This window comes from Sciurus carolinensis, chromosome 12 (genome assembly GCF_902686445.1).
Source record: "Sciurus carolinensis chromosome 12, mSciCar1.2, whole genome shotgun sequence".
NCBI lineage: Eukaryota > Metazoa > Chordata > Mammalia > Rodentia > Sciuridae > Sciurus > Sciurus carolinensis.
The window spans coordinates 82,361,404-82,387,013 of NC_062224.1; the positions used below are offsets into that span (position 1 = coordinate 82,361,404).

Consider the following 25,610-nt stretch of genomic DNA (forward strand, 5'->3'; position numbering starts at 1 on the left):
AGCAAATACTGTCAATTTGACCTTCAAAATGCAGCTTTTTTGGGGGGCTCAGAAGGAAGTACTAGGGGTTGAACTCAGGGGCACTCGACAACTGAGCCACATCCCCAGCCCTATTTTGTGTTTTATTTTGAGACAGGATCTCTCACTGAGTTGCTTGGCACCTTGCTTTTGCTGAAGCTGGCTTTGAACTTGTGATACTCCTGCCTCAGCTTCCTGAGCCACTGGGATTACAGGCATGAGCCACCACACAGCTTTAATCCAGTCACTTTGACCACTTCCATTGCTACTAACCTGTTCCAGGGCACCATTATGTATCACATCAAGCTGGTCTTCCATAATTCCGTGCTTGCTCTGTCATCTCTTCTCTACATAACATCCAGAAGGATACTTTAAAGCATGTAAGTTAGCCCATGTCACTAGATTGCTCATGACTCTTAACAATAATCTCACATCACACACAAAAATTTCCACACTCCTAGCCTGGCTTTTATGGTCTGGCTCTCAGCCAGCACTCAACTGACTTCCTGCCAGTGTCTTCCTTCCTCACTTCAGCCGCAAGAGTCCCCTTGCTGTTCCTCAAGTTTTACAAAGCACATTCCAGTCTGAGGCCCCTGGACTTTGTGTCCCCTGTCTAAAAGGATCTTTCCCAGGAACTTAGATGGCTTTTCTTCTTAGGTCTTCCAGAGCCCCTGTTGGCATTCCCTCTTCCCACCCCCCACCCCCGCTTCCCTGCTTGCTTTTTCTTTGTGGTACTCCGTTCCCCTCACCCTGCAGTGTGTTGTTTGAAACAGCGATGTCTGTGCCTGTGTCTTCAACTGCAGTGTAGTCCCTGTGAGGCAGAGACCTCTCAGGGCTGACTGCATCTGGATCAGTCTCTTTTGAATAAATAAATGCATTCTCTGTATCAGGCCTCTACTTCTGTGTCACTGTGTCTTCCTTCAGTGACTCAAATGTGCTGATGGGTTAGATTCCCATATCCACATAGCAGAGGGAATCTGGGAACAGGGTGACTTCATGGTACTATGAAATGTCAAAACTTGGAGATCAGGACGAAAGCTCTGCTTGCTCTGTAACTGACTTTGTGGTGTGAAAGCCAATTGCCTTCTACTTATTTGATGACATGTCAGACGGAATAAGGACCCTCAGTCCTGAGTTTTTCCTTCTAAAAGATCAGCCATGAGGGCTGGGGGTGTAGGTCAGTGACAGAGCTCTTGCCTAGCATGTGTGAGACCCTGGGTTCCACCCCTGGAAACCCCCCCCCCAAAAAAATATATATAATATAAATAATATCAGCCATGGGAACCTATAGTATGAGCAAGACTTGTCTCCAGTCATTTGTTTCCGAGCTTACATAAAAGTGTCAATTGTTCTTCACAATGGATAGCACACTTATTAAGTTTAAAATATTTTATTTTAGGAAAGGTACTCTTAGATTTGTTTTAATCTTGTTTTCTATATTAACAAATTAATCATGATCAACTTAGATACAGTTACTAATTCTGCCTTCTAAATCTGTATAAAAAGGATGTTTTCTTTTGAAAAACCACAAGAAAATACAACTGCTTTCTCTTTGCCAGGTCAGTCACTACAGTTAAGATTGCACATTTGAATTTGGCTAACCTTAAAAGTATTTACAGACGTAGTTAAAACTAAACCCCGAGACTGTCAGCTTTCCAAAGAAGTTGGATCTTTCTGACTTAACACTAAATAGGTACCAAACATGAACAATTTCTAAGTTGCTTGAGAGGAGGTTTTGAAAATAAAAATTTCTAACGTTTATTAAGTAATTTATGTCAGGCATAGCAAGTACTTTATACAAATTCCCTTAATTCTTTCAGAATTCCTGTGAGGTAGGGTACTTTTAGAAATTCCACTTTACTGGTAAAAAAGTAAGGTGGGAACAGCCTCTGTGATCCACTCAGGGCCACACAGCTGGAAAGGGAGGCAAGTGCTCCATCCAGGTCGCTCTCCAGCCAGATTCTCATGGCTGTGCTATTGGTAGTGGTCGGAGCTGACTAACTTGTCAACACCTACAGATCCAGGAAAAACCTTTCAGTGTCAGGCATGTGAACTACAGCCCTTGGGATAGGTAACTGTGAACCATGATCCGTTTAATTTTTATATTTATACATGTACATCTGTATATACATCAAGAAAGTACAGGCAAACCAGTTACTACAACAGCTATTTTACTACTTCTAGAAGCCTCAGTACTCTTAGTCCTGGCTAAGCTAAAGAGCTCATATTCTCCCTTTGCATTACTGCCTCTCCCCTGCATAGGACCCCTAACTCCTTGATCAGACACTGCTTTCTGTATACTATGAGGCTAGAATTTTTCAGCAGTCCCAGCTTTTTTTGTTAGAGAAAATACCTTGGCAATGTATAAAAGGTTTTTTCCTCTACAAAAAAATGTAGAATTTAAGTGAAATATTTTTGGAAATTCTTAGTGCTGTTTCTACACCTTTTTACATGCTAGTCAATGTCAGTAAAGAAAAAGAGAAAAGAAAAACAGGCTACCTCTTTCTCCCAGGGGATTTCTAGACCAATTAGCATTGCTTGCTAGCAGTGGTATACTAGTAACTACTTAACAACTGGCTCCCCAGGGCGGGGAAAGCTATAATTTGTAACTTTTGCCAGTTGCCAATGGTGTAAATACTCCCACCATGGCTGATCTCCAGCTACCAACATGGTGGAGCTGGGAAAAGATGCCCAGCAGCACTTCACATGGTAACCCCTCCCCCCCTATAACACCAACAGAGTGATCTCAAGAGCCTCTGTAGCATAAAATTAGAAAGTGGTGAGTTTTGATTATTTATTACCTCATCAGCTTTTCTAAGCTGGTGTGAGCTAGCCCAGCATACCACTGAATTAGTGTCCCAAAGAGAACATGATTCAACTTCTTCTGATGTCTTAGGGTACACATGAACCATTGATCTCTGTTGCAGGAATGGGAGGAACTTGGGACCATTAGTGAGTAAAAAGCACATCAGTCCTTTGAACAGACCAGGGAATAACAGAGTTTGTTTTGATCCATTCGAAACACAGCCACATAGAACAAAGATCATCACACTTCACAACGTCAACCTAGTTTTTCGAACCTCATCTAAGAGTGACCTCAAACCCAGGGTTAGGTCTATGTACTAAGCGACAAATGAAGTGACATGCACAGCTGTCTTCTGCCTTCCTGTCCCAGTATCCTGGACAGCTCTTACCAAAGTCTGAACTGGGGAAGAAGGTAACTGGAATCACCAGGTAAATCTAATGATTTGCCAGGGGAGGACCCCAGTATGGGGACTCAATTTAATTTCTTCTACCCAACTGAGTCTGAGTGGAGAAGATTAGAGCAAAGCCTGCGAGAAGAGGTTCCTCCACTGTGACCCTCGGCTGCCTTCCACAGTCCAGGGGCTGGTGCTCAGGAGGCTGGAGCCTCACCTGCCTCCTGCCCCCACTTTCACCTCTGGTAGCACTCAGAGTTCTCCATCCCAAGTGGTCTGTCCTGGGTAGAAGCTACAAAAGAAAAAATATGTAAATAAATAAAACAGGTAGCATGTCTCAGCTGCTCAGCCTCCTTGCAGCAATTATGAATTCTGAGCACTGACCCAAGTTTTTGTCTCTGCTGTTCCGTGGCTTATTTGGGAGCCCAATGAGAAGTCAGTTTGCTACTAATGTCTGGGGCCCCCAAAATGCATATTTATTTTTGCCTCCCATAGAAAAGGAACACAAAAAGTGTTGCTCATCTGATATTCATATATATATTTTTTGTAGTGCTGGGGATTGAACCCAAGGCCTCACATGTGCTAGGCAAGCACTCCACCACCGAGCTACATCCCTAGCCTGATATTCAGGAAATATAAACTGAACGTTTGTCTTAGCTTCTGTGCTGAGTGCTGAGCTAACCAACGATTGGCATTTGCCATCTCAGAAGCAAGTCTTTGGCTAGAGCTGATCTAGCTGGGGAGGTCCCCCTGTACTTCTCGGTCTTTGTACTGAGTGTTTAAGGGGTAAATATGTTCACCCAGTGACAGAGAAGACCGTGGATGCCTATTCCTTCAGTCTTTTTGTGATTTTTCTGCTTTTTAAGGAGTGGACCAGAGCAGCCTGGGCACTTTCTCTAAAGAACCGGCCATGTGCGCAGCGGTAGTTGCTGGGCACTTTGAGAGCTCTGGGCAGGAGGGCGGGTCGAGGGCTCAGGGTTATGAAAATAGCTTTGGGACTCCCCCTGCCTGGGGTCTCCAGGAGGGAGACTATTCTTAGGAGGTGTCTCTGCCCCAAAGGAGCTGTTTTTGCCATTTGGCTTAAAGAACTTCTTTTTGGACAAGAGATCTGGACCAGAATCAAAATCCTGAACTGCAAAGAGTTGGCCAATGAGGCAGCTGGGCCAAGTTCCAGCCAGGGAGGCGGGTTGTGCCTCTCAGTGCCCTCAACAAGCTGGAAAGAGGTATTTGGCCATGGTTCCACAGCATGGTGGGATGCAGGAAGCCAAGTTCACAATCCACGTCCCTTGGCTAATGGAGAAACCATGAGTCAGCCAGTCCCGCTCCCACTGGCCTTAAGAGTTCAGCGCGGACAATTGCAGGGAAAGCAGGAAGGGGGGAAAGGAAGCTGTAGAAAAATAAACATTTCCTTGCATTTTACTTGGAACAGAACTGCACCGTGGCGTGCTAAGATCACAGCCTCTCCCCCGCCCTCCCCCGCACTGTTTTCCTCCTCTTGTGTAGAAGCGGATCTTTTCCTCACCTGATGAGAGTCCAGGGTGCATCCTGTGGAAAAACAGGAGCAAGACATAGAAGGTAAAAGCCAAGCAGCCAAAGATCACGCCGCACACCAGGAAACTATAGCTGCCCTGGGCCTGGAATATCTGCCAAAGGGGAAAACACAGAGATTCAGGCATTGAAACACCATGCAGAAAGTGCACGGGCGGAAGCGCCGTCTCGGACCCTTGGCAGGCTTCTCTTTCAAGCCGAGGCCATCACACCAATGGACCAGGACATGTGGAGGACAGAAGTATTGATCTTTTCAAAGATTCCTATCTGGGGAGGCAGAAATCCTGCCCTAAGGCTGGGGTCAGACCTGACCATGCCTTGTAGTCTTTCAGCTCTGGATTCTGGAACTTTCTGAAAACCTCCATATCATTGAAACACCAACCATACAAGGTGTTCTACACTTGTAGGCCTACCTGGAAATTTGCAGAGGGTATGTATTTTTTTTTAACATTTCATTATGAAAATTGAAAACATGTCAAAGTAGCATATGGAAATGAAACAAACACATCTCCCAACTTTAGCACTGATTTCTTCTGACCTTCTACTTCTTTCCTGCACTGGATTACACTGAAATAAAACCCAGACATGGCATCATTATAGGGCCAAGGGCATCATGAGATGTGGCTCTTCCCCTCCAGGAAGGCAAACAGAAAGGGGAGGAGAATGGAGTGGTGATGAGGGGGGGACTCTGGAGACCAAAAGACCTAGGTTTCATGTCACTGCTGTCAGTTACCAGAGTGTGACTGACCTAGAGCCAGATGCTAAATTTATCTAAGTTTCAGTATCCTCTGTTGTAAAAAGGGGAATATCTATGTTGTAGTATTCAAGAAAAAGCAGATGTGAGCTTTTTATTTTGTTTTTTCTTGATGATGGACCTAATGGAACGTAGGCATGTTTGGGGAGAGCCAGGAGAGCCAGTGCTTGGTCAGGGCAGGAGGCTAGGCCATGCGCCACGAGGTCACAGGCTGGGAGCGGTGGGCGAGGGAGCAGGGATGGAAGAACTCTGCGGCTCACACTGTCTCAGGATCTGAGAGCCAAATGGCATTCCCACGGGTCGCCCCTGGCTCTGCTCCCAGACATGGCCTATGTTTGCTTTGGACCTGTCCACACGTCTGTTCACGTCCCCAGATCCCACATTTGCAGGCCCAGCTTTTGAGGCTGGCTGGGAAAAACAGGTTAACCCTGGCAGGGTGGGACCCACAGGCTCTGAGGGACTCTGGTGGCAGACAGCTTGGGTCAGAAGGTTCTGGCTGCATCTTCTCACACTGTCTGGAGGGACATTCCCCAACCACCCCCCAGAGGCCCCCACATACCAAACCAACCAGCATCTGCAGGACCATCTCTCCAATCCCTGCCCCTGTCACCAGCACCGTGGTCGCACAGCCTGACAGAGAGAGAAGGGTTAGGTTGGGTGTGAGGAGCTGAGGAGGAATCAGAAGTCAGCTGTGATTACCCAGATTGCTTTTGGGAAACCTCTAGGAGGTGGAATGGCTGAGAGGACCCCTTGGACTTGACCCTGTACTGCTTGGGGACCGCCTGCAGCCTACTGTTCTTACCCTCGATTGCTCACGGTGTCCTCAGGGTGAGTCCCGTCATGCTTAGCCAGGTATCTGGGACGTGTCCCAATCTGACCACCACCTACTTTCCAGAAAAGCTTCCTGATAACCTCCAAGCCTGGTACAGAAGCCCAAGCTTCAGCATCAGACCTGGGTTCCCAGATCAGCTCGGTCACTGACTGGCATATGCCTTAGACAAGTTCTCTGAATTCTGTAGAGCTTGGTTTCCTTTTTTGTGAGATGGGTATTGGGATGCCCCCTCACAGGCCACCGTGTGGGTAACTCTGCTGTACCGTGCGTGAAGTGCCCTGCAGAGCACTGGCCCTCAGCACCTGCTCAGAGCCAGGCGGGCTTCCTGTTGGAAGCCTGCTGCTCACCTCCCGGGCAAAGCCCAGCTGATCACATGGTCTGCAGGGCCCAGCTCTCACTGCCTGCTCCCATTACCCTCCAGCCCCAGTGAACTCTCCTGGGTCCCATGACCTTTCACACTCTCTCACTGCCAGTCCTGACATGCCTGCATGCCTTCTAGAACATTCCTCCTCCTCCTCCTCTTTGGCAAACTCTTACATTTCGTTTGTTTGTTTGTTTTGTGAGATGGGGGTCTCACTATGTTGCCCAAGCTGATCTCGAACGCCTGGTCTGAAGGAGAGATCCTCCAGCTCCAGCTGCCCAAAGGCTGGGCCCACAGGCATGCACCACCACGTTCCCGTTGATCTTTGAGGTCTTAGCTTAGATTTCCGTCAGGAGTCTTCTTCCCGTCCAGAAGCTCCGCAGCTTCTCCTCTGGGCCCTGACAGCCCCCTGCCCCCTGCTCCTACCTCTCTGGCCCTTGGCCCACCAGCCTTCCCCACCAGGCTGTAGGCCATGAGGATGGCTGTGCCCTGACCTGGTCCCCTGGCACATCCGCTGATGGCTGACCAGGGAAGGCAGCGTCGGCAGCATTATCATCCCCTTCCCCTCCTGCTCTCAGTCTCCCCCGTGTCACCTTGTCTCTGCTGCGCTCTCGCACTGTTCACTGCCCCAGCGCCACCCCTCCCTGGAGTACCTTTCTTCCTTTTCTCTCCCTGCCTTTATAAATCCTGAGCCAGCTCACACCCCACTTCCTCCACGACCCGTCTAAATTCACGCTGCTCACTCCTCTCCCTGAATTCCAAGGGCACCCGACTGTCTGTTTCACTCATTCGTTCAACACACTTGGAGGGCCTTCCGAGCACTGGGTACTGTGCTGAACGCTGAGGACAGCAGCTCCCCAGCACCCGTCGGCCAGCAGAGATGCTAAGCCGAGGGCTTTACATTTCTTCCAATGCACAAAACTATCCTTCAGCCACCTTCCCACTTAAAGCACTCCCTCTGCAGCAGTGGGAAGGTGGCTGAAGGGGTCCTCACACCCAGCTGCACCTTAGAACCACCCAGCAGCTGCAGCCCATGACATCACCCTGGGGAAGCGCAGCCACACGTCTGGGTGCAGAAGCTCCAGGCGGTTCCCTGTCAGACTGAGCCAGCTGCTTAGACAGAGGCAAGACCAAGACAAGGAGACACACCAAGGCCTCTCTGAGCAGGGAGAGGCGACCAGAAACTGGGAAAGCCAGCCACTGTCCAACATTCCAAGCAGGTAAGTGATGATGAGGCCCCAAATGAGGCAGAGACAATGAGAAAAGGAGACGGTGTGAGCGATCGTTCTCAGGCCCCATCAGTACGATTTGCTAAACCACCACCTGTCGGGAACCTCTGCGGGATACACAGTGCGGCTTGTGATAACATTCTTTCATTGCTTCATTTATTCTCTTGAATTCCAAGGGCACCCGTCTGTCTGTTTCACTCATTCATTCAACACACTTGGAGGGCCTTCCGAGCACCAGGTACTGTGCTGAACGCTGAGGACAGCAGCTCTCCAGCACCCGTCAGCCAGCAAAGATGCTAAGCCGAGGGCTTTATGTTTTCTCCAGTGCACAGAACTATCCTACAGGTAGGTATTTGTATCCCCACTTTACAGATGAGGAAACAGAGGCCAGAGAGGAAATGGAGACTGAGCATTCAGGCCCTGGCCCCTGGGGGCTGGTGGAGCTGCCACATGCTGCTGTTTTATGGCTACACCAGTGCTGTGTTGGGGTGGTCGAGCTGGGGGAAGAGGCTGTCTCCTTGGGCATGTCCCCTGCACTGTTTCCCCAGTAGCACAGAGATGCTGAGTGATGGCCCATGATGACTGACAGCTGCTGCAGCTCAGTCCTCAGTCACATGGAGGCCAGGCCCTCCTCAGTCACAGTTCACTGGAATCTAACCAGGCATCTGCTGCTTTGGGGACATTTCTCAGGTCATGAATGGTACCCCTCTCGGAGGAGTCGGAAAGTCTATGTGTTTGATTCTTTGATTCATCTTCTCACATGAACTGTTTTCCTTCTAAATTACAAATATGAAATAGTGTAGGTACAATCTTGTTTGGATTTAAATATGCTCACATGTACATGATATATACTTAGAAGGGAACTGGGAGGAAGAAGGGCTGAGAAGTTATTTTTGGCAACTTCCATTTACCGCTTTAAAACATGCTTCTATTGTTTGAGGTTTTCCCAGTGAGTATATACTACTTTCATGATAAAAAAGCTCCATTTGGAAAACAAAATATGTACAAGTTTATCATAGAAAATATTTTATTCTTTCTTAACAACCAATGATGACACTGTAAGCTAAAATTATTTGAGTTTCTCCTTGGATTTCAAGAATCCAGACTCTACTTGTCTCTCATGACTGTAGGACATTGAGGTGGTATAGTGCTGATTTCTCCCTGTACATCAATTTCTCCCACTCTTCTCTAAAGAAATCACCAATCTTAATGCTGGTTTTCCAACCTCCAGGGCATCTAGTTACTTCTAATGGTGATGTTTGATGTTCAAAACACAATTATTTTTAATTAACTCATTTAAAAAAATACATCTGTGCTGCATGTACTTGGGGGATTAAGGGAAGGGGAAGGAGATTAGTTGAGAGGCTCAGAGGTTTCTGACATCAATGCTGTGTCAACCCCAAACCAGGTATGAAGTTTGCTTTCAATAACATTCCACATCAAAGCAAGGAGGCGCTGTTACTGCTCATTAAATTATGAAATGCCAGGTGCATGCCTGTAATCCCAGAGACCTGGAAGGCTGAGAAGGATGATCACAAATTCAAGGCCAGCCTCAGTAACTTAACAAGGCCCCAAGCAACTTAGGAAGACCCTGCCTTAAAATAAAAAGTAAAAAGGACTGGGGATGTGGTTCAGTGTTTAAGCAACTCTGGGTTCAATCCCCAGTACAAAAAAAAAAAGAAAAGAAAAGAAGAAAGAGAGAAAGAATGGATGGACTGGGGATGTAGCTTCAGGGTACTGTGCTTGCAGAGTATGCAAAAGCTCAGAATTCAGTCCCCAGGACTGTTAAATCAATAACAAAATCAATAATAAAATGTCTTCCCTGGTTCTAAGTTTTCCCGTGAAACGTTTTTCTTTGAATTTGTAGTTTCCAGCACTCACAGTGCATACACTGTCAGTTATTAGGTCCACAGACATTACCACGTGGGAAAGAAGCCACACAGCTTCTCCGTGGCCTGAAGTCATGTGGATTCTGGTATAATGTGGAGCCAGAACACCCTCTAGTGTGAACCTGTCTCCACCAATCAGAGTACTGTGGCTGGCCTAGAGGACCACAGGAAGATGGGGTGCGGGAGAGGAAGTGGCATCCGGCCCAAGAGTGAGTGCCTCTTTGCTCGGAGCCCCCACACTCACCTCTGTACTCGAGGATGTCCTCTGTGTAGGCGAGCATGCTCGGGAAGGTGCTGCTGAGGAACAGACCCAGACTCGCTGTCCCCACGAACAGGAAGATGACGTTGTAGGAGAAAATAAGCAGCACGAGGAATGTCACCACCACGCCTACCTGTTGCAGCAGAAGTGGAGGTGATGAGAAATTGGGCAAAGCTGGGCATCCTTCGGGAAAGGAAAAATCAAGTCAAGAGTCTCCAGACGGAGTTGCCTCTCGGGCCCCATGAAGCAGTGCCGTGTGATCAGTGCGCCACCCAGTGGACAATCCTGGAACTGCAACATTCCTCATCTGGGGTCAGGAAGGAAGCCCCCCTGAGAAGAGGGCACAGGACAGCAGGCCCACCCGCACATCTATGCAAATGGCCCACCATGTATGCCTAATAAACAGTGCTGGGGATCAAATTCAGGGCCTTGTGCATGCTAAGCAAGTGCTTTACCAATTAACTACACTCCCAGCCCTATGAGTGGAATTTTCTTAAAGTCCCAAGAAATAAAGATCTTCTATAGAATCTCACAGCTTTGAGGAAAAAATGTCCTGGGCTGTGGGCTGGAGTGTAGCTCAATGGTAGAGCACTTGCCTGGCACGTGCAAGGCCCTGGTCTTCATCCCTAGCATGGCAAAATAAACAAAAATATCCTGGGTGAAGACATCTGTGTCTAGGAACTAAGAAAAAGAACCAGAAAGCAGGCAAGAAATCACATCTAGGCTGATCCCCACTCTCTCCAGCTCACAGATGAGGACCTGGGCAGGAAGAAGAAAGGAAGAGACCTTTCAAGGGTCGCAGTAGACACAATGGGGGGGAGGGTGCTGTTCACTCCAGCACGAAGAGCAAAGCCACTAACTAACCCCAATCCCTGAGCCCGTTGCTCCTCTCCTGGCCCCTCCAGCTCCGCCTCATGACCTCTTAGTGTGAGGTGTTCTGTGAGTTGTGTCTCAGACTCAGACTTCCCGCCCAGGAGAGGGATTCACCACAGAAGGGTTTCCCAAGGGAAAGGACACATTCCTTCACCATGGAGAAGCAACACCAAAGACTTCTTCCATGCAGTGAAAATACAAAAGCAACGGACATAGCCACACTTCCCCATACAACATATTCTTTGGTGCCATGGCTCCCTTTTTTCTTTTTTTCCTCCCCTGCTGAGTCTCTAAATGTCACAGGGCCTAGGATTCTACTCTGGCTCTTCTCTATTCACATTCCCCTTCACTCAGCTCCAAGGTTTCAAATATCTCCATGGCAGGGCACTGCACACTTGCGCCCCCAGCTGTGAGCTGCGTCCAGAACTCCAGTCCTGCAGATAAAACTGTCCTTTGATAGGGTCAGTCACTGGAGGACGACCAGTGTCACCCAAACTGAACTTTTAACTTCCTTTACTAGCTGCCAATGTGTGACATAGAGGCTGAGGCTCCCATGTAGCTCCGGGGGCTGGGGTGTAGCTTAGTGGTGGATCATGTGCTTGGCATGGGCAAAGCCCTAAGTGCCACCCCTGAGCGCACGCGTGCGTGCGCACGCATACACACACACACACACACACACACACACACACACAGATTTGGCTTCATCCATAACCCACGGCCATGGTTGAGGGAGGCATCAGTGCTGGACACTGCTTTACAAGAGGCGATGGCCTAGCACAGTGAAATCTGTGAAGCTGCCAAAGCCTCAGAGGAGGACAAGCCTACCTGTGTGCTTGCATCCAACTGTGAGGAGTCTGTGAATGTCAAGGTGGTGGAGAATCTTTGTGCTGAGCACCACATCAAATAATTGAGGATGAGGTCAGTGAGAAGCTAGAGGAATGGGCGGGCCTCTATAAATGGACAGGGAGGGAAAGTCTGTAAAGAGATCCATTGTTAAGTGGGGAAGGACTACGTGAAAAATCTCAGGACAAGATGTCATGGAAGAGTACTCCAAATGCAAGATATGCACAAATAAAAATTTTGGCTCTCAAATAAGAAAAGGAAAAAAATAAAAGCATCCCTACTCCAGTTTAGATCTTGAAAGGCCTCTGTGTTAAAGACTTGGTCCTCAGGGTGGTGCTGTTGGGAGGTGGTGGAACCTTTAGGAGGTGAGGCCTTATGGGAGGTCCTGAGGTCACTGGGGCATGTCCTTGAAGGGGACTGTGGGATCTTGGCCTCTTCCTCTCTCCTTTTGTTTCCTGGTTCATGAGGTGAGCAGTATGCTTAGCCAAGTTCCTGGTCATTGCCATCTGACACAACTACCAAAGGCCCAAAGTAATGGGTCTACCTGATTGTGAACAGGAACCTCCAAAGTATGAGCCAAGAGAAACCTTTTCTCTTTATAATTACCTCTGGCATTTCATCACAGTGATGGAAAGCTGAGCAGTACCATCCCTGTCAATGCAGTTACTTAAGCTTTACCTCTGATCAAGGTGATCTTTGATTCTTTGTTCCCTTGCCTCCTGCATCAGGTCAATGGCAAGTCCTGTTGGCTCTACCTCAAAAACATTCTAGGATCTTTCTCTTTCTCCAGATTCATCCTGACTACCCTCATCCAAGCACCTTCCTATCTTGCCTAGACTGTAATAATAGATTCTCACTGGTCCCTGGCTTCCACTCCTGCCTCCTGCAGTCCGATCTTCCATAGAACAACTAGGGGCACTTTCAAAATGCAATGCAGATCAAGTCCGTTCCCTGCTTGGAAACTTCTAGTGGCTTCCTGCTCACTTAGAATAAAATCCAAACCTGGTGTACCTACAGGAAGCAGCCCTGCTCTGCTCCCCAGCCCGTCTCCTTCTGCTTCCTGTTCCTTCCCCTGCCCACCATGCTTCTGCCATGTTAGTTCCCCTGGGGCACCCCTAGTTTCCACAGGACTTCACACAAGCACATGCACAGGGTCAGAAGTGGTTGATGACTCCAGGAGAATATTGAGACAGGTGACTGTTTACCTCGAGAGGCCATCTTGGAAGTCGTCACAAGGAATATTATGTATGACATCACAGCTGTGAGGGGGGGTAGGTTTGCTCAGGGCTGGGCAGCTGCAGTTCCCAGACAGGGTGCCCAGCAATAGCCCTGGCAAAGCCTGCAAAACCACTCAGAGGCCCAGAGTCCTTGACATGCCTCCTGAACTGGCAGCTCTTGGTGGGGACTTGGGGATCTGTGTTTTCTAGGGGGACCACTATTGAGTCTGATGTATTTGGAATCACTCTCTCTAGGTCAGTGTTTTCCCAAACTTGATGTGAATCCCCCAGGGTGTTTGTTAAATTAATAGATTACTAAGCCTCCCCAGGACATTTTGATTTACTCAGTGTGCAGTTGGCCCAGGAATCTGACTTTCCCTTTAAAAAACCCAAATTCTGCCAGGCACAGTGGCACATGCCTGTAATCCCAGCCTTAGCTCGGGAGGCTGGGGCAGGAGGATTGCAAGCTCAAAGCCAGCCTCAGCAATGTCGAGGTGCTAAGCAACTCAGTGAGACCCTGTCTCTAAATAAAATACAAAATAGGGCTGGGGATGTGGCTCAGTGACCAAGTGCCCCTGAGTTCAATCCCTGGTACCAAAAAACAAAAATAAAATAAAATAATAAAAATAAAATAACATAACATAACATAAAATAAAATCCTAGCATTCCACGTGAGTTTTTATCGGCAGAACCTAACACACAGACACACATGTACACAGACCTCCTTCATTCTCTCAAACCCTATTCCCACCCTCCTTCCCCTCTCCTAACAACTGGCTCAGTGTCACCCTGGGGAGGAAGCCGAGGCAGGCCACCACGAGCACCGGTTCCATCCTCTGCCCCTCCTCGGGGCCCTCTGGACTCTCTCCCTCCCAGCACTTCCTCAGCTCCTTTCTCCCTGACTGAGCTCAGGACTTCCTTCGCCCTCCGTTCTTCACCCCCTTCCTTCTCCAGGCCCTTGCGCAGTTCACAGACTCCTCTTCTTGCTGGCTTCCTCCCTTTATCCTCCACACAGCCCTGAGTCCTGCCAAGCGAAACTCCCTTCAGTGCAGAAGTATTTGCAAAGTGAAATCGTCCTTCACTCCTCTGCTTCCCATCTCAGCCTTGGAAGTTTAGCTTCTACCCACTTAACTCCCATCTACGTGGAACTGATGAGCCCAAGGCCAAAGCCAAGGGCTCCTCTTGGGGCTCATGATCTTTGTCTCCACAGCCCAACGTATGTCCACACCCACTCTGCTCTGGAAATTCAACGGAGGAAGTACCTTCTTACTGTGGATTGGGTTTCCTGGAAAAGTAGTGCACTCCCAGTTACTGGAGGTGTTTCACAGAGACTGGGGAACCCTTGAAAGGCATGTCGAGCAATTCAAGCCTTGGTGGAAGGCTGGGCTATGTGACCCCGTGAACAGTCTGACTCCGCTGTCATCCTTGGTGATGTGGATGCACGTCAGGGCAGGAGTCTTAACCCACCACTCAGGCCCAGCCCTCCCGCCTCCTGGGCAGAGCAGTCCCTTGAAGGTCATCCCCCATGCCAGGCCTGGCCATTGGAGAATCACCAGGAGAGCTACAAAATGCAAGTTCCCAGGCGATATGACGGTGATATGATGACAAAGGCTGGGGGATCTCGGGCCGCCACTGACTAGCTGGCACCATAGTGAATAGGAGTACCAAGGCCAGCATGTCCCTCCCTTGTGCCCTTGGCCATCAGTAGCGTCTGCTCCACACACCACAGTAATCACCTCCAACGGCTCCATCTGTTAATGCTTTTAAGGGTGTAAAATCAGAGGCCCACAGAGGGGACAGGAGCTTTTTCAAAGTTGCACAGAGAAGCTCTCCTGCTCAGAGTCCCATCTGTCCTCCCCACCAGCTCTCTTTCTCTCCTCCTTCTGCTTTTGCATTGGCACCATGTTGGCAGAGTCCAATCACAAGCAAATGTTCTGGGGCAGCAGGAGGGCCAGGAGTAGACAGGTTCTTCTGGGTCACTAAGAAGGGAAGGAGGCTGGGCTGGCATTGTGGCTCAGTGGTGGAGCGCTTGCCTAGCATGTGTGAGGCCCTGGGTTCACTTCTCAGCACCGCATATAAATAAATGAATAAAAGAGAAGTTCATCAACAACCCAAAAGAAAAAAGAAGAAGAGAAGGAGACTGCTTCGTCACTTACCACATTGATGAAGACCATGGAGACGGGCCTCATTCTTGTGGAGATGGGAATGGAGATGAGCCGGCCGAGGGTGATGAAGCCCCAGAAGAGGCTGGGGAGGTAACCTGCCACCTTGTGTCCCACAGACAGCGGCTTCTCCACTGCGTAGCTATACACAAAGGCCGAGTAGGCCCCCTGTGGAGAGAGCAGGCCTGCTGAGCACACTGCTGTCCAGGCTGGGCGGGCCTCCGGAGAGCACAGGACTGACCGGCCCTGTTCCAGAGGCTCTGCAGGGGGCGCCCTGGAGCCAAGACCACAGAGCACACTCAGGCCCGAGCCGAGGACAGAACCTGGGTGCCTTGGCTTATAGCCACACCTGCAGAGACCCAGAGGTTCCCAAGAGGTGTCTCTGGATCTCCATAGAGTGTCCCCATGGAACCTGAGCAGATGGACACTGCTCCTTAGCTAAAAGTAAGGTATACACAAGTTTCTCATTTTATAGATGAGAGATAAGACAAAAATGACTTGTCCCAGGTCACCCCGAGAGTTGGAAGTCAACCAGGTCTGTCAGGAGTACTGTCTACCTGGTCATCTAAGTGTCTCAGGGCCTTCTGTCTGGAGGATTCTCCCTGTTGCAACCAGTCCATCAATCAGCCATTCCGAACTGTGCTAATCTACTCTTAAAATATTTGTGGAGAAAGGAACTAAAGAGCATAACCGAGGTCACACTGATGGGATGAACAGCTGGGCCTGAGCCCTTCCTATGGCTTGTTTACAGCACTGGCTTGAGAAGCTGGGTTTGCAACACAGGCCAAGAAGCCAAGGATCCCAGAGCTCACGTGGCATGGCCTCTAAGAGGGGAACCAGGCCACCTCTTTGAAAAAAAAAAAAAGTGGGTCACCTATAATAGGTTAAAACCATCTAGGCCCCTGTCTAGAGTTGACAAAAATAAGTATAATCAGCCAGGACAGAAGTCCATGGTACCAATGCTGTGAGTGACCTGGGGACCGTCTCCCTGAGGACTTTAAAAGTTTAAATTTTTGGATCAATGGTTCTGCAGGAACCATTCCTGAAGGTCTCCAGGAACCTTGATGCGCCTCGCTCTCGCCATCCCCAGACGGGGGTGTCGGGGTGCAGCCTCCCAGTATGGAGCGCCTGGGAGGCAGGCTCACCGTCATCCCATCCGTCATGAACAGGACCAGGGCTGCTGTGATGTGGATGGCAAAGAAAGAATAAGGGGCTCCTCGGCAGTTCTTCCGCTGGCAGCAGCTGAACAGGTCCTCGTGCCCTGGAGGAGGCGCAGGAAGAGAGGGGTGAGGCTCGGCTTCTGCCCCCCCTCCCTCTGCACGCCCAGAGGAGGTAGCTGGCAGGATGGGGCTCTTTCCTGCCTCCACCTGTCCCAGCTTTCAGCCAGCTGTTAGGAACATCCCCTGTTCTCCTAGTCCTGGTGGAACCAAAGTTCAGAGAAGTCAAGTAACTTGCCCAAGGTAACAAAGGCAGGGTTGAGTAGAATGGACAGTAGAGTCAAAAGTCTGCCCTCCCTGTCCTCTTGGCCAGGTTGCTCCATCTCCTGCCTCAGAAGACTATTGGAGTCAAAGGGTTTTTTCTGATCATGTGATCTGGGTTCACCCCTGGGGAAGGGGTTACCAGGGAAGCCTCCACATGAGTCTGGGAGTCTCACCTGAGTGTGGCTGAAACTTTGGGGGTAGTGAGGAGGCATCTTCCTTCTCGGGAGGCCGGGTCTCCAGGGCGAGCTCGTCTGCAGGAAGGAGCAAGGGCTTCCTCTGAGAGAAGCAGGTCAGCAGCCGCTCCTTGGACAGCAGAAACAGCACTGCCATGGGAACTGGAAGCTGGGGGGCAGGAGAGGTCAGCACAGCCCTGCCACAGAGGCTCCCCTGCCCACGCCGGCCTGCTGCCACCCCTCCACGCGGTACCCTGCACAGGCTGCTCTGCTCAGTCCTGGGAGAACAGGGCTCCTTTCCAAGGGGAACCAGGTGGCTGACTGGGTGCAGGCTTGGGGTCACTGCTCTCCAGCCTTAACCGTGCCCATTTCCCTGAGAAGAGAGTCCTCCAGAGCCAGGACTCTCACTGGGCCTGGAAGTGTGACTGTCGCTGGCATCCTGTCCTGAGCAGGGCTGCAGCAAAGCACCTCTCGCTCCCTGGACTACGTACAAAGGCATTTTGCTTCTGTCCATCCTTCACATCTCCATAAAATGGGGACTGTTATCCCTGCTGGGTTTCCAGATGGGACAACTGAGGACCAAAATTATCCCTTTGTTAGGACTGGAAGGGACCTTGGAAGTGAACTAGAGTCCCAAAGAGGGAAGTCAGGGTCACACAGCTGGCTCGGGCAGAGCTAGACTGGAACCTGGCATCTGGATTCTGCCCAGCACCGTCTCCACCTCAAGGGCTGCCCAGGTGGAGTTATGACCAGCAGGGTACTGAGCTCTACTCAGGGGCTTGTTGTTTAAACTGGAAAAGACAGACATGATCTCTTTCTGACTGACAAATCCATGTTTATGAGCTCAGTGTTCAGTTCTCTGTTCTTTACACCTAGCCACTTAGGGCCTAGCTGAGGTCCCCAGAGTGACGGGAAAGGTCTCTTGTTTCTGAGGTTGCCTTGGAGAAGCCACCACCACCTCCCTCAGGTGCCCTTGCCTGGGTCTAACCACCCTCCCTGCCAGGAAGTGCCCTAGCAAGTCTACTGCTGCCTTCCTGCTTTGCTCTGGAAGGAGAAGAGGAAGGAGCTGCAGGCTCCTGGAGGCCAGTGAGCACGCCAGTCCAGCTTGGTGCTGCTCTGGGGGCAGTCCCTCGCCCTCCCCAGGCAGGCCGGCTTACACCAGCCTGAAAGAAAAAAATCCACTCCAATCCCTACTGACACCTCCCTACGGTGACCTTGAGAGACTTTCTGCGTACTCAAAAGCAAGTCAAGGTCAGACAGTTCCTGGCAGCTGAGTGGGAAGAGACACAGCCCCCACCCTCAGGGAGTCCCAAGCCTGATGGGGGGACACGGCCCTTCCTCCAGTCTGCTGGGGGAAACAGGAAACACACAGAGAGGCCTACAGTGGCAGAATGCCTGGGTGAAGGCCAAGGGGAAACAGCCGGCAGTTAGGCGTGATGGCTCAGGTGGGGCTTTCCAGGGAGGTAGGTACTGGGAGAGCCTTCAGAGGGCTGGCTGGCACCGTTGGCAGGAATGCACCCCATTTTATAAGAATCCTATTCAGGGAAGGCAGCACCACCTTGAAAGACTGCTAATACCTGCTAACGCCAGGTGGGGCGTGTCCACCCGCAAGCATGGCTGGATTCTCTTCAGTGGCGGACTGTTTCAGACATAAACCAAGCGAAAAGTCCAGAAATCCTGCAGTAAACTAACTCCCTCCAGTCTGTACCTCACGGGTCAAGAAGAACAGACCCCAGGCTCAGGCAGGGCCCTCTGGCTCCCTGGTTGCTGTGTCCCAGCCTAGAGCCTTCCCTTCACAGGTGCCCCTTGGAAGACACAGGTCCACAGCTGCATTGGTCCTAAACAGTGGACAACATGACCAGAAAAGGAAGTAGAGGGCGAGGGATGTGTTGCTGAGGTCCCCCGAGGAGATTCCAGTCAGGGAAGGAAGGTACACAGTCATAGTGATTATGGGGACGGGCAGTAGGTCTCTGCTGGGAGTTGGGAACTTCCAGCCCCACTGAGCCTCTTACTACCCCCTAATCAGAGGCTGAGGCAAGCTGGAGCATCTCAAAGGCCACTTTCAGTGCTACCATGTACAGTGTCACTGAGGCTCTGGAGCAGCTGCTGTTTCTCAAGGGCCAACCCTGCTTAGTTCAGAGAGAGGCTCTACACCCTGACTAGCCACTCAGGGTCCCTGTCCCATAGACAGGCCAGTGACCACCTGGGACACTTCCCATCCCAGGCTCCATGCTGGGCCTGAGCCAGAAGATCAGGCAGCTCTGGTGTTCTGGAATGTCTTTCCCAAGTCTGGAAGGGTGGGGTGGGGGTGGGGCCTGTCCTCTGCTCCACAGGGGATACTATGGGGATCCTCTTGGGTTGCAGAGCACCAGAGGGGGCTTCCAGATGAAGACCTAAGTCATGGCTGATTTGTCTGGGGCCACAGTAGAAACTGGGTATCTGACTAGGCACAAGGGAGTGGTCTCTGCTCTGCCTCCACCATAGGCAGGGCCCCTCAGAGGTCATTTTGTCCCTCCCCCAGCCTGCCCCAGTGACACTCACATTGATCAGGGCCATGATCCAGAAGGCATAGGACACTCGAACCTCGGCCCCGCCCTTTGGAGGCAGCCCAGGGACCGTCTGGTTGGACCAAGGTTGGGCTGCTGCATGGTGCGGGCCCAGGATCCGGGAGGCATGGAACAGGTGGCTTCTGGAGGTGGTATTTGCTGTGCTGTTGGCAGGGAAGCAGCTGGCCTCGGACAGGAAGGGGTCTGCGATCAGGGGGCTCAGCAGAGCACCAAAGCCCACAAAGAAATGGAGCACCTGTGGGTGGATCGGCACCACTCAGTCTTCTGGTCCACGAAGCCGGGGCCTGAACTTGCATTCAGAGGTTGGCACCTTCCCCTCTGACCACACCTGGTGCCCCTGCCTGGCCCCAGAGTAGGGAGGAAGGACTGGGAAACAGGAAAGGTGAAGGAGGGTGGGGATGGAGCCCGGCTCTCACCACCCCTGGGCTGGGATGACCTGGGGGACAGAGGCTAATCCCTTCCCTCCCTCTCTTTCTTCCTTCTCCTATCCTAACCCCCAGCTGGGGCTGTTGAATCCACCAGGCAACACCCCACAGGGAAGGGGGTCACAGTGAAAGGAAGCGCTGGATGGGATCCGGGTGTCTGGGAGGAGAAAGAAGAAAATGGGAAGAGGAGCGAGGGAAGGTGGAGGAGGCAGGAGAGCCATGGCTGGCCCTCCAGCATCCTTTCTCTCCTTAGTTCTGGGGTTCCTGTGACAACCCTGCGTGGCAGATATGGATCATTACCCACTTCAGAGATGAGGAAACCCAAGCCCAGGGTATTGAGTGACTGCAGGGGTGGCTGGCTGGTAAGTGGTCACTCTGGGCTGAGTCACCACCCTTGCCCAGGGGAAAAGATCCTCAGGACGGAGGCTGGCAGAGAAAGACCAGGCACAGGGAGCTCTCGTGCCCCACCCACCACCCAACCCCATGCCTGCTGGTTGGACTCACCTGGAGGAAGATGGCCGAGTCCTTCTCGTATATCCTCACCAGCTGCATATTGGCCACCGTGTCGATGCAGCCCATGGCCAAGCCCGCCAGCGCCATGACCGAGGCCAGCACCTTCACGTCTCGGCAGAAAGGGATGACGGCAAACACCAGTGAGATGGCCAGAGTAGAGGTGAAGAGGGCCCATAAGGACTGGGCCAGGCTGGGGCAAGGGAGGAGTGGAGTCAGTGGAGGGGCCCAGAACCTTCCGCAGGGTACCCGCTTCCTTGTCCTTCATTGGCTGGGTGGCCTTGAAAAGCCCTGGCATTTCCCCATCTGCCAGTAGAAGGGAGCTGAGGAAGTTCCTGGCTGGCTACCTGTGCGTGCGGGCAAGCTGCTGAATGTGCCCGTCTCCCCAGAGAACAACCCCTACCTCACAGGGTGCTGTGAGGACTTCGAGACTGTGGGAGAAGACGGATGGCTGTGATTTTACTCATAAACAATTTCAAGTTGCTTAAATTGTTTACTGATAAACAATTTTATGCAAAACTATCTCCCATCCCTCTTAGGCAAGCTGCTTTGAGTATCGTGAGGAAAGGGCACCATATACCTGCAGCCCAAAGTGGGACCAAGGCTGGGACCTGAACCGGAAGTCCCCGAGCTGAGCCGCCTCTTGCCCAGGGGAAAGGTGTGCACTCCACACAGGAATGGGCAGGGGGCTTTTCATTCCAGGCACAGACCTGGTGTTTAGGCCACTTGGTGGTTCTCAGGTGGCACAGGTCACGAGCTCTGTGCCTGGCAACTGTCTAGAAGGGAGGAGAGAAGGACCTGCGGTCATCCCTACTGAAACCAGTCTGAGTTGTGACCTGGGTGATCCTCCTGGTCTTCCGGTAACAGAAGAGCCTGTGGCAGGCGTGCAGAGGGCCTGTTCCCTCAGGAAAGAACGAATAAATGGAGCCTCTAAGGCTCTGTCTCTGGGGACATTCTGTCCAATAACCAGATCTTCAGAAAAAGGACTAAAGATTCTATTTTCAGGGACCAGTCTGAAAGGTAACACGTGTGGGCACATGAGGGAGAAGCCTGGGCAGCAAGAAGTTTCTGGAAGGTTGTGGATGAACTTTCTCAGATTACGAAAAGCTAGAGAGATGGGGTGTAGGTGTGAGTGCAAGAAGACCTCTGTGCTTCCAGCACGCTGGAGAGACTGGGGAGGCCCCCAGCAACCTCGCAGGCTGCGTCTTTTGCCAGAGCTTGCCTCTGACCCTTTTAGCTCTCGGTCCTGTCATCTGGCCCCATATCTGATTAAATCCTTTATCAGAAGAGCTCTGCTGATAGCAGCAGTTCCTTATTTTGTTATTTTCTCATTTCTTGTTTCCAGGCTGATCTGCTGGGGAGATTACTGTTCATGACCCTAGACTGTTCCCAGCTCAGAATTCAGGGCGGCTGGCGGGTGGGCGGGGGAGGGGGGATGCCACTTGAAGGCCTATGTTAGGAGGAAGTGGAGGGAAGGAAGGCTCTGAGCGGGGGAGGCCCGTTCAGGTCCCTCCTAACTCCTCTGGATCTCCCTGGGGCCCCTGCTCAGACAGTCTCTGGCCCTGCCAGCCTGCCAGGCTGCCCCTGCCACCTCACTGTGACTATTAACGGTGCTCCCGTGTGCTTCTGCTTCCTGCGCTGCCACGGCCACATCTCATTTGCCTGCTCTTGGCGCCCAGTTCAGAGGGATTGCTAATGCACACTGTGGGCTGATAACAATGGCGGGCCTCTCAAAATGACTCGCTCACTTTTCCCCCTTCTTTTTGCTGGACAAAATAGACTAGGCAAACTCCCGGGTGGGCAACTTCAGAGAGAGCAAGAGGATCTCCTATGGGCACCTCAAGCATCCCTGCATAGACCCCAGAACACAGCACATGACCTTTCCACCCCACCCCCACCCCCGACTCAGTGGTAAAGCAGAGTTGTTCCAAATGCAAATACTCTCTAATCCCCAACCGATGGGGAGGCTGAGGTAGGAGTATCAAGAGTTCAAAGCCAGCCTTCGCAACTTAATAACGCTCTAAACAACTTAGTGAGACCCTGTCTCTAAAATATTAAAAAGGGCTAGGGAATGTGGCTCAGTGTTTATGTGTCCCTTGGTTCAATCCCCAGTACCAAAAAAAAAAAGAACACATTCTCATCATTGCCTTAAAAATCCTGAGTGAGGACTGGGGTGCAGCTCAATGGTAGAACACATGCTTAGCGTGCGTGAGTTTCCATCTTCAGCACCACAACACAAAAACCAACCACGAAAGGGGTCCTGTCGGGTCTTGAGGGAACAAGACCTGGGATCAGTAAACTGAGATGGGAGAGAACTTTGGGAGGTGTGGGAAAAGAAATGATGGATAATCACTAGCTACAATTTATAAGAGAACAACTAAAATTTGTTTACATTGTCCTGGACGTTCAGTGGACATGAAGAAACTGTGCAGCTGACTTTGTGATCCTCCTGCCCATTTGACCCATGGTAAACCCAGCTAAGAAAGTAGCTGACAGAGCCCGACTCCAGCGCAGGTCTTCTGACTTTATGTTCCCAATTCCCGGCTGTTTCTCTATGGAGGAGTGTGTGTCTGTGTACGTGCACCCGTGTATAAAAGGGCAGGTGTTGGACCACCGAACCAGCCGTGCTGCAGGGGTGGAGCGCCAGCGGAAAGCAGAAGCTGGATTCTTCCGAGTCTTGAATGGCAGGCTTAGGAACCAACGGGGAGTAGTCAGGAGTCTCCAGAACATGTGCCTGCTGGTGTCTCCGCAGCTCCAAATGCCTAGGACTGCAATGCTGGCCCTGTGGCAAGCTTCCCGCTGCAGCCTGTTCACTGGGGACCCATGCTTGTCACCACATGTGGTCCTGAGCAGGTGCTCGGTCCAGGCTCCTGGATGGTGCTACTGAAATGGGAAAGTGCCTGAGGGCTTCCCTCCCACCCCACATGGGATGTCCTGGGGAAAAGAACTGCCTGGAGGCGGTCGTAGGAGTCTTATTAGATTATTTGATGGGGGTGACGGTGACAGAGAGATAAAGAATAACATAGGGATGGATTGTCAGGAAGGAACAGCGGCAGAGCCGGGAGAAGGGAAGGGGCTGGGGAAGGTTGGCCACAGAGTGGGCTCCCCTGCCCAGGCCCCTCTCCTCTGTCCCATTTGTACCCTTTCACCTTGTCCTTCCTTTCTTTTTCCTTTTCTTTTCTTCCAATATTTCAGATTGAAGCCAGGGCCTCCTACATTCTAGACAAGCACTCTACCACTGTGCTGCAACCTCAGTTGCTCGGCTGGCCTCTAACTTGGCAATCCTCCTACCTCAACCTCGAAAGTCACTGGGATTACAGCTGTGAGCCACCACATCTGGCTCACTTTGTCGCTCTTAAGAAAAACATGAAATGTTCACAGGGGGCTTTTTTTTTTTTTGTCCCCGGGGCCAGTGACAGAAGAAACCTGGAGAAATGCCCTCACTGGGCTTCCTGACCGGATCCAGGCTGTGATTTGAGTCTGATACCTGTAGCTGGGGCTGGAAGGGACAAACCCACTTTGGGCCTGGGTTCTTGCGGGTTGAGACCTATTCTCAATAAATGGGGACACATGTATCACAGGAAATCTTGTTTTCTGATCCCATACAGCCCACCCTCCATAGTTACTTCAGCAGAGCTGAGTCTGAGCATTCCAAAAAATCAGCCTGAACAAATTTCTTGCAAATGATATATTGTTGCCAAGTAAAAAAGAAGTCCCAGATATGTCCCAGAACCAGACTGAAAGATATTTATTACCTGTTTTAAATGGTTTGGTCAATCCCTCTTCCAGGAATGTGGGTAGTTGGAAATTGTGGAGTAATAATATCAAAAGAGTTTTGGCATCGAGGATGTGGTAGAATTTGTAATCAGCATAGTACCTTCTAGGCCACCCCTGCCCTTCCCAGGGTATGGCTTGGGGCAAGTCACTTGCACTTGGCCTTCTGAGCCTCAGGTTCCCTCTGCCTCAGCCTCCTCCAAGGCTGCTGAGCAGTGCTCACCCCACCCCCGCAGTCGTCCCTAAAGAGCATGCTGGGCTCAGAGCACTGTGCTCAGCAGAAAGAGCAGAGACCAGCGCCAGCTCCTGGTGTCCCCCCAAGCCTACCTCTGCACCTGCAGCAACACCCTCTGCCACAACCCCAGGATTATGGTCCAGGATGTGTGAGAGGGACACAACACTGTCCCTTGTTCCTTACCCACCCCTACACAACATCCCAGCTAGAGTGGCAGGAAGGACCTAAGAGACCTACACATGATACAGATCAGGACGCGGAGGCCTGGGCAGGAGAAGAGCATGCAGTAGAGCAGAGCTGGGACCTGGGGCTCAACTGAGGCAAAGACCAACCTTGTGTTACTGACCTTCCCTCCCATGGCCCTGGGTTCAGAGGTTGACTCTGGCCTATCAGAGGAGGAGGTTTATTCCCCCAAAAGACCAATGTTTCTAGGGAAACCAAGAAAACAGCCTAGACAGTCTCGGAAAACTGTGCCTGAGCAAGGACCAAGCCGCTTGTCGATGGCTTCACACAGAGGGTGCAAACGGCGGGAGGGGGGGGGTAGGCAGAAGCCAGGGTCCTCCCTTCCCCAGCTGGTTGTGGCTCTGCTGGGGGTGCCTGCCTGGCTGTGTCTGCCGTGTGACCTTGAGCACATTGCTGACCCCTCTCAGTCCAGATGTTCTGCCTTACCCAGATAGGCATGTGACCCTGCTTTGGGCACCTGCCCTTGCTCACCTGGTTCTGTGCAAACAGGAGGTTCTGAATGGCTCCAAACAGGAAGGGGCCTGGGCAGTGAGGTGCCAGTCACCCATTCTCACCCTCCACCCCAGGGTGAGGAAGAATGCTGCTGAGACCCAGCCCCATGCCACCTGGGCAGCCCCAGGACCTGACGGCACTGACATTCACTGGCTCAGGAGCTCCCGCGGTACAGCAAGGATACAGGACATCTTCCTTCCCCCTTCCCTGCCTAGCTGGACCGTTTCCTTCTTTGAAGGACCAGGGAAGAAGGAGAGCAGAACTGTAGAGGAATCAGAAGTAGTGATGTCCCCAGCCCCTGTGCACCCCAAAAGGGGCAGATAGCCCCTGAATGAGATGGCATGGGGTCCAGGGACCAGAAAGCAGGAGGCAGGGCACCCCTGAGGAGCTAGGACAGCTTAGTGATTCTATCTCAGGCCAGACGGATGGCGAAGAAAAGAGGAGGCTCCCCTCCCGCTCAGTCACCCCAGGTTCCACATACACATCTCACATTGCTCAGGGGCCAGGGTTAGGCTGGGGGGAGTCAGA

At 51.4% G+C, this 25,610-nt stretch overlaps 1 protein-coding gene across 1 annotated transcript in view; it reads right to left on the reverse strand.

The window, feature by feature from the left end:
- Positions 1–1,405: 1,405 nt before the first annotated feature.
- The window catches only part of Mfsd4a (major facilitator superfamily domain containing 4A), a 29,418-nt gene continuing 5,213 nt past the window's right edge, over positions 1,406–25,610 (reverse strand). The window contains exons 2-10 of the mRNA XM_047520663.1: positions 20,333–20,531; positions 19,378–19,638; positions 16,837–17,005; positions 16,328–16,443; positions 15,177–15,350; positions 10,073–10,220; positions 6,077–6,147; positions 4,738–4,858; positions 1,406–3,507 (exon numbers count right to left, since the gene is read on the reverse strand). Of these exons, the coding sequence (XP_047376619.1) occupies positions 3,452–3,507; positions 4,738–4,858; positions 6,077–6,147; positions 10,073–10,220; positions 15,177–15,350; positions 16,328–16,443; positions 16,837–17,005; positions 19,378–19,638; positions 20,333–20,531 (1,315 nt within the window). The 3' untranslated portion in view covers positions 1,406–3,451. The remainder of the gene's footprint in view (positions 3,508–4,737; positions 4,859–6,076; positions 6,148–10,072; positions 10,221–15,176; positions 15,351–16,327; positions 16,444–16,836; positions 17,006–19,377; positions 19,639–20,332; positions 20,532–25,610) is intronic.